This window comes from Sinocyclocheilus anshuiensis, unplaced genomic scaffold (genome assembly GCF_001515605.1).
Source record: "Sinocyclocheilus anshuiensis isolate Anshui unplaced genomic scaffold, SAMN03320099.WGS_v1.1 scaffold161, whole genome shotgun sequence".
Classification (NCBI taxonomy): Eukaryota; Metazoa; Chordata; class Actinopteri; order Cypriniformes; family Cyprinidae; genus Sinocyclocheilus; species Sinocyclocheilus anshuiensis.
Genome location: NW_015539832.1, coordinates 99,770 through 109,257, shown reverse-complemented (window position 1 = coordinate 109,257; position 9,488 = coordinate 99,770). Strand labels below are relative to the sequence as shown.

Below are 9,488 nucleotides of genomic sequence, written 5' to 3'. Positions count from 1 at the left end.
TCCTTTTCCTCAGTCTTCTCTAACACTAACTCTGTGTTAGTTTTTCATGCCGTATCAAACTAGTTACACCCTTGAGCTCGCGCGCATGCACACACACACACACACACGCACACTCGCACACACGCACACGCGCACTCGCGCACACGCGCACACACGCACACACGCACACACACGCACACACACGCACACACACACACACACAATATCTGCAGCCATTAAAAGCTGACGCACTATACAAGTGTGACATTACATTATGTATACTGATATACTGATTACAGTTTAACATGAACTGACTAATAATAATTTTAACGTATTCAACCAGAGAATAATTTGATGTCTATATGCAGTCTGGCATTTTTTTTTTTTTACTTAATTTTGTTATTTGTTTTTATTCAAGCTACTAATTAAGCAGGTAGTCAGATTTTTATGCATCTATATTATCACACAGCTCTTTATATTAAGCTGGAAATATAAATGTGACTAATTTGTTCGCATACATACAGTGTACTTGCATAAGGTATCAAGATATCAACCGCTTGATTGCTTGTGACATGAAAAAATTTAAACTATGTTATCATCCAGCTCTAATCTGCAAAATGCAACTATAAGGCATAACATATTAACAACGCTAAAATCATGGTTTTCTTTGAAGCTGCTTTGAAATAATTGTATTGTGAAATGCTCTATACAAATACATTTGACTTGACTTGACTTGACTTTGTTTTTCCCTCTCCTGCTTATAGATTCTAGCACTTTTCATTTTATTTTTCATTTATTTTATTTTCATTATATATATATATATATATATATAAAATCTGTCTTGATGTCTTGTTAAAGTCATGGCAACATGGTTTAGTGGGTGGAAAATTAGACATTTATAACTTAATCTATTTAGTGCTTTATGCACTAAAATACAGAGATATATCACAATATAAATATACATATATATTGCATACACACACACATACTCTCCAAAAAAAAAAAAATAAAATAAATCTGTGACTACGGCAGTACCAGTTGAAAAGGTATTAGTATGTACCATTTAGATACTAATATGTACTACAGTATGTTTTCAATGTATGTGAAATAATGTAGTTGATATATTGATCGTTAATATATAACGAAATATGTTTCCGTTTGTAAGGGATTATTATTGTTGTTATTATTTTGCCATCTCTGCTCATCTCTGTAGAAGAGGTTGTGATGTTATAGTCAGCGAGGTGCCCGTTTAATAGAGTCAGCCGGATGGGCCGGACGCCAGCGGGACAAACTCTGTCTGTGGAAACTCTAAATGCCTGCTCATATTTAGCACCTACACAAATGTGAGCTGTGGAAAGTCTCTGGGCGCTTGCTTCATGTCAACATTTATCCTTATACAGTGTTATGCAAAGCATGATGGAATCTATAAATCCATTGCCCAATTTTTGCCCACCCTAACGTTATCAAGACAATTTCATTAAGTTGCTTAAGTTACTAACTTATTAAACAAATTATAATGAAAGGTATGATCAACATTATTATGTCAACAGAACTAATCAATATATATATATATATTATAAAAAACAATTTTTTTATTAAATCAATTAGAAATATTAAAATTAGAATATTAAACTTTTGATCAATTTGATCCTGATATTGAGTCAGGTTCCATGTTCTTAACAGCTATTCCTTCCGAGTCAGTTGGTGGTTGGAGAAACGCAGTAACAGCGTGTACTGTACACAGCTTCTGCATCTGAACCGGTTTTGTGTTTGAGCTTGAGCTGATTTCAGGGGAGTACGACGGACCCTCTGTGTGTTTCACTAGCATACATAAACCACCCTCACCGCAGTCGAGACTCTCTCTCTCTTTGTTATGGTTCAAGCCTCCGTTTGCTCTATTCTCTGAGGATTATCAGAACAAAACTGAATTGAGCGCAGCTCAGCAGAATAATAAGGCATTCAGCTGGCCGGCCTGACACTTGGCGTGTAATTAAGGGCCTGGTGCTGCCGTTTGATGCCAAATGAAAGAAAATGGCCTCGCTCTCTCCCTCTGATTGCTGCCTGGCATCTTTCACCTGAATTTCCCGGCCATCCCGGCATTGTGCAGCTGATTGCGAGCGTGTGGGTAATTGCACTGCGAGTGAATGACGGCTCCCGTGGACTGCGTGGCAACTGCTCAGGAAAAAGTACCGCAGTACACACAGGTGTCATGGTGTGCGACTTTTACAGTCAAAATAAGATTGACTTTAAGAGAATCAACACTGAGGTGGCTGATTATATATGCTGTTTATGAACAATTTGCAAGAAATGTGATCCAGTGGAAATGTGCAAGAGTTTAAAGCATCATTGGCTCACATTTGCCATTCTGGGGTGCGTTTCTCAAAAGCATTGTTAGACATCTATGGTCGTGAGCTCTGTCGTTACCAACAGAGTTCAACGATTCAGTGTTCTCCATAGGGAAGTTGATTTTTAATGATAACTTATAGACCCCTAAAGACAGACCTACTGTGAGCTCTGAGGTTGTTAATCGATGGTATATGCTTTTGTTGAAGCCATCTGTTTATGCTATTTCAACTTTTTTTTTAATAATCATGTTTAAATGCAGAATCCCTGGTGAAAAACTGCATTACCCATGATGCTGTACAGAAAATCCAACCAATCAGCGAGTCATGGTGAGCAAATTACACAAATGACATAATCGAGTAACCATTGAATGAAATTTGAAAGTAGAAAGACTGAAATAGTATTTTCTTGTAAAACATACTGAAACTTCAAAAAATCTTTTTACAGGGTATTTAGGTAAAAGCTAAGCATAACTACAAATGATTATTTAATCTTTATACACCGTAGAATGTGGTGCAATCGGTACCTTAAATAGCCATTTTTGCCAGATTCAAACCATAAAAATGTATCATGTTGGTATAGATTAATGTATTTAGGTTGATTCAGTGATGCTAAATACTATTTTTGATTATAAAACCAGGTAATTTAAATGTTTACTTATTTTTTTCAGTGTAAAATTTCCATTATATTTTTATAATTTCAGTAATTTCCTTGACTTTTCCAGGTCTGGAAATCATCATTTTAAAATTCTCTGAACTTTCCAGGTTTTATGACTGTGGGAATCCTATTTAAAGCAATGTTTTAGGCCTTTAGAAGAAACTCAAACCTAGATTGTGCGATGCGTTCCAGCAAAGGGATTCCCAAAGTATTATTCGAAAACAGCTTCTAATTAAGACAATCTCTACACAGCCTGTTCACACGGTATGATTTAGACAGACAATGCTTCCTCACATCCTCACATGAAAGAAACTCAGATGTCTTCACAAATAAGACCCCTCAAATGCTGTTTCATTAAACACTTTACTCCCGGATAAAATGTGTGCTTTCTCTGTGTGCTTATTATTGTGTGTTGGTGTGTGTGTGTGTGATTTCATTGGGTTGTGATCAACATGTTCAGTTAAGTACAGGTCAGACAGCCTACATAAGACATATACACAAAATAATCAGAGAAATCACCTCAGTCATGGTATTGAAGGTGGGAGAGAGAGCTGTACATTCACTCCCCCCACCCCTGCCGGTACGAGACTCAAACCCGCAACCTTTGGGTGACAAGTCCAACTCTCTAACCATTAGGCGACATCTTCCCTGTAAATTCAGTCATGTATTTCAAGATGTTTCTCTTAATATTCCAATACTTCACTTATTGGACTGAAGAAACTTAGGTTTACTTGATTATCCATGAAAATGTGAGCACACAAAGAAGTGCACTTCAAATATGCACTTATTTAACTGAAAAAAAAAAAAGCGAAATGTTGGACACTTCACACACTTAACAGTCGTAATATAATCTTTTAATACACAGGGCATAGTTGAGTGCATACTGTAGAGCATGTCATTTTGGACTCACATTTGGGTTTTTCAACAAAAATTCTGCCATTTACCCTCATGTCATTTCAACCTGAATGGCAAAGTTAGGCAGATATCCTGATTTTTCTGTTTATTTTCCTTGTCAAAGGTGACCATGGATGGCAAGCTCTGAACAAGCAGCATACAAGTATCAGCTCAGTATGTTTCAGGTCTTCTGAAGCAATATGATAAGTCTGAAGACTGCAGCTTATTGACTGATAATCGGTCACTTGACTCCTCTGCAATGCTAAGCTTGTTTTGTCTTATAGTATGGCAAGCCGTTTTGACTTTTATTCCTTCACGGGATATGAATTCTTGATATCAACAATTCAATTTTCACTAGTTAAAATGCTAATTCTTCATATCAGGAATTACATTTCAACTAGTAAAAACTATAATTCTTGATATCTGTAATTTTATTTTCACTAGTTAAATGTCACCATAGGCTGCCATTCAAAATCAATTGTTGATATCAAGAATTTATTTCTTACTAGTTGAAATTCCAATTTCACATATCAGAAATACAATTCTTACTAGTAAAAACCTTTATTTTTTATATCAGTAATCACATGGTTACTAGTACAGATGTCTATTCTTGATATCAACAATTTAATTCTTGATATCAACAATTTAATTGTCACTAATGACAATGTTCATTTCTGATATCTGAACATGTATTTCTGATATCAACAAATTTCTGATACCTAAAATTACTTTTGTTACTAGTAACAATCACATTCATGATATCAGAAATGAACATTGTCACTAGTGACAATTAAATTGTTGATATCAAGAATTAAATTGTTGATATCAAGAATAGTTACTAGTGGAAATGTAATTGATGATATCAAAAATAGCAATTGTTACTAGCAGAAATCTAATTCCTGATATCAAGAATTAACATTGTTACTAGTGGAAATGTAATTGCTGATATAAAAAATAGCAATTGTTACTAGTAGAAATCTAATTCCTGATATCAAGAATTAAATTGTTGATATCAAGAATTCATATCCCGTGAAGGAATAAAAGTCAAAACGGCTTGCCATACTTACAGTAATCATGTTTCCCACCCATTTCTGTTGGTGGTCTGCTGTGAAGTCTTCATGGAAAGATATTATCTTTGTTGTCATAAAGTGACCATGTTTTATACCGTGGTTTTCATCACGGATTATTTTCTTCATTAAGACTAAGAGGTTTGTGATTAAGAGGACACTGCAGGTTTCTTTGATCGACACTAGTATTGCAATTCTGTTTCTTTACCTTTTTAGATTTATTTCAATTCAAAGACATTAATTTTACTGTTTTGATCGCTTATGATGGATATTAGCCTGATTCTGAATCTGATGGTTTTCTAGTTTTTTTTTTGTTGTTTTTTTTATGAAATTCTGCATTCCACAAGTCTCAATTAGATATTTTCCCATTAGCCAAATTCTTGATTAGTTAGTGGACTCCACACCTCACTGGAATAAATTACATTTGGCTCATTAACTCATTCTAATATGTGCATTCAAATTCTATTTGGAATTCGTAAAGACATTTTCTTTTTAGCTTAGAAATTGTGCTCTCAGATCACTGAGGCTGTCTTTGCAATTGATTATAAGGCCAAAATGATTGTATCATGATGAATATGTAGTATGATTGCTTATTAATATGAATGTTTTTTTAATGTTTGTTTATTTTATTTTTAATATGACATTATTTATCATTCATTCATTCATTCATTTCTTCGTTATATTACAAAATTTTACAAGACAAAAGTATGTTTTTTTTAAAGAAGACTTTTTTTTTTTAAGAAAATTGATACTTTTATTCAGTAAGGATGCATTCAATAGATCAAAAGTGAAAGTAAAGGCTTTTTTCAATCAAGAGCATAATTTTTTCGGTGTGTGTTTTTAGAGGGCTTTGACAGAGGAGCACTGGCAGAGAGCCCTGCAGCTCTGATATTAAGCGTGCTATCAGGCTCCTGGAGAGGCCCTTCATTGTCACACCAAACTCCACTGCAGCACCACTAACACATCATTTGTTAGCGCCCGCTTCACTGGTTTTAATTAGTGTCTCTGAATGCAGCCGCACAACAGAGGCTCGAAAAATCAAACGCCACTGCTCCAAATTTGTTTGTATCTGCTCCAGTTTCACCACACAAGTTCCTCTCTTCACACAGCCAAACACACAAGAGTTCCTCATCTTCCCTCAAAATATTTCCTCTGTCAATATCATACTGTCTGCTTCACAACCTGGCAAACGACGTGTTTTGTAGCAAACACAATGAAGAAGTTATATTTAATGTGCCTAACCCTGCTGGTATGAAAAATTTAACGTAAGACAGCAGTCGCGTGTGAAGTAATGAGATCTCATTACCTCATGTGGTCTATAATTACTTCCATTTATGCTGTGAACAAAAATATGAATCATATGGAAAATCTTTCTTTTTTTAGTGGTTATTTCTTTAAATAAATCCTATTACAAACTGTAAACGATCCTGATTGGAAAAGCAGCATGAATGTGAAATAAAAGCAGTTCCTCCCTCTCAATTGCGGTTTATTTCTCTTTGAAGCAGAGCTGGCAAAGGCAGAATTAACTGAATCTTATTCTATATGAAGTGGGGATGAGAATGAGCTAAAGAAAAGTCAAAATTTACCATTGATTCTTTTAATTTATTTATGGTAACTTGAAGCTTAGAGTAAGAAATGTGTGTGGGGAAGATATTAAAACTGCTACGCCGCTGCATGCTTCCCAGTGTAAATGTGATTTGCATGCTCATTTATGCCTATAATTACAAGTTTCTATCTTTTTTCATGTTTCAGAAAATGAAATTGGAGGAGGTGTAGTGACCTCTTATCAGTCGTCTAACATAGAGGGCCGCAGGGCAAACAGAGGTCTGAACCAAAGAGCGATTAAATCGGTAATTACATCAGGTACCACTTCACGCTATCTGTCTTTCTTTCTGTCTTCACAGTACTTGATCTCATAGAATGTATAAACACAATCAAGTGTGTATTTCTGCTATGAGCAGACTTGAACACACCCCTCATCTGCCATTGGTTGGGCAAACAGATAGTCCCGCCTTACACTCACACCATTGGTTGAGTCAATGTTGCTTATTTTGAGCTGATCTAGATATAAACAAATCAATATTTTGAAATTAATGTTTTGTGCTACAGCACCATTATGTTGCATGTTTCAGGAAGACAACTTACCAATGACTTATTTTACACATCAAGCTATCCACTTTATTTTTAAGCCATTTGTAACTTGAATATGTAAGGCTTCCAGTGTCATTCGATTCCAGTTATTTTACTTTACTTTACTAGTTATTTTACAAAAATAGTCTGTTCTGCTTCTTGATGTTGCAGACTGATATTATTATCATATTATTCAAATTTATTGTCATAATCATAAATGCTCCGGTTTTTAGTGCAAATAGTTTTACTACCCTTTGTTATTCATAGTTATTTATCTATAGCCACTAATGAATCGGAAGTTTCGCACATTCACTGAAAATACTGATGCAAAATTGTGGACATGAATATCTCACTTTAAAGGAACAGTTCACACAAAAATGAAAATATGCTAGAAACGTCTTCACCCTCAGGCAATCCAAGATGTAGATGAGTTTGTTTCTTCGTCAGATTTGGAGAACTGTAGCATTGAATCACTTGCTCACCAATGGATGCTCTGCAGTGAATGGGTGCCGTCAGAATGAGAGTCCAGACAGCTGATAAAAAAACATCACAATAATCCACAAGGAATCCACACCACTCCAGTCCATCAGTTAACGTATTGTGAAGCCAAAAGCTGCGTGTTCAAAAGCTATAATTTTACTTTCAAAGGAATTCATAATCCATAATAACACCTTCTCCAGTTAAAAAGTTGTCTCATCTGAATTAAGAGAGAAATCTGCACAGATAAAGCACAGTTTACAAGCCAAAACAGTCCAAAACAGCTCTAAACAAATATGTGGGTGGATTTTGATGTGAGAGGACAACAGGAGATGGACTATTTTTTACTGTGTTATTATGGATTATGGGCATGTATTTTGCCCAGAAGTGATGTTAAAAGGCCTTAATGATGGATTTGTTTATTACAAACATGTAGTTTTTCAGGTTACAAGATGTTAACTGATGGACTGGAGTGGTGTGGATTACTTGTGGATTATCGTGATGTTTTTATCAGCTGTTTGGATTCTGACGGCACCCGTTCACTGCAGAGCATCCACTGCTGAGCAAGTGAAGTAATGACACATTTCTCCAAATCTGATGAACAAACAAACTAATCTGTAAATTCTCATTTTTGGGTGAACTATCCCTTTAAGTATTTTGACAAAAACACACTCTACTGTCATTAATATATGGGCTTACATTACAAATAAAAGTTTTTATTAAAACGTTGATTGTATTTGTTGCTCTCCGCAGATGGAGGTGGATGTAGCAGATGAGAAGCGCCATTGCACACGCTCAAAAGGTATTCTCCTTTCCATCACTTACACATAACACACAGATGTAATGTGGCGATATGGTCAGACCGGCCTTTTGTTTGAGTGATAATCTAATCTTCTTCTGCCCTTTCAACTGACCTCTCACGTCCTCTGTCTTCTGTCTCTCTCTATGCTTCTTCACAGTTCCCCTGGAGCCAGCCATACATGAGTTGTTCAGGTCAGTGTTTTTACAGACTGAATCACACACACAAACACACACACACACACACACACACACACACAGACACACAGACAGACTCGAGCCCACAGGCTGGCAAAGAGGTCTTTACCTGGATAATGGCTGCCAATAAGCAGTGTTGTGATCACGCTTTCCTGTTCTCCTATTTTCTTTCCATCTGTCATATCCGTTTGGGTGATGATAAAATAGTGTCACTTTGCTAAGCTGCAACTATTTCTCCGTACAATGACATATGGCCAGTTTCTTTCAGAGCCAAGTAATACAACAATTTTCAATACACACACTTTTCCAAACTTGAATGTTGTTCTAGACTGATGTGACACTCTACAGCATTTTCTCAAAATTGTGTGAGATCTTTACACCACTGGTTAGCATAAATTAACATGAATAAATATATTGGGTGCATATTGCCTACTATTATTTGTTTATAGAGCTGGAAAGGCTGGAATTTGGCAGCATATTTTTGCATTAAATCATGGATGCATCTTCTTTGTAGGATCAGAACTTCTCCACTCACTCGGCATCCTAAAAACAATACGGCTCAACCTCAGTATTTGGATCAGGACATGATTGCAAACATGCTTTCAACATGTCTCGAGTGATTTTGTTTTTTAGCCAGTTCATTTGTTCCAGTTATCATAGTTCAAAGAGAGTAGAGTATTGGTGATATCAACACTAGGGTGATAGGTTTGATTCCCAGGGAATGCATAAACTGATAGAATTGAAGGAAGTGTGAGTTGCTTTAGATGAAAGACTCTGCCAAATGCATCAATGTAAAATTAGTAAACATAATTAGACAAGTATGCATACACGGATCACATACACCATTCTTTTTATTTAAAATGCATTTCCATGTTGATCAAAATTGAAAATAATGGTTTCCATTTTAAACCAGTTTTGTTCAGATTGTCTAAAAGCAAACAGCAC

At 35.6% G+C, this 9,488-nt stretch overlaps 1 protein-coding gene across 1 annotated transcript in view; it reads left to right on the top strand.

The window, feature by feature from the left end:
- myt1lb (myelin transcription factor 1-like, b) overlaps nucleotides 1-9,488 on the top strand; it is a gene marked incomplete at its 3' end in the record, with an annotated part of 141,494 nt that overhangs the window by 32,703 nt on the left and 99,303 nt on the right. The window contains exons 3-5 of the mRNA XM_016480462.1: nucleotides 6,693-6,803; nucleotides 8,301-8,349; nucleotides 8,507-8,540. Of these exons, the coding sequence (XP_016335948.1) occupies nucleotides 8,301-8,349; nucleotides 8,507-8,540 (83 nt within the window). The remainder of the gene's footprint in view (nucleotides 1-6,692; nucleotides 6,804-8,300; nucleotides 8,350-8,506; nucleotides 8,541-9,488) is intronic.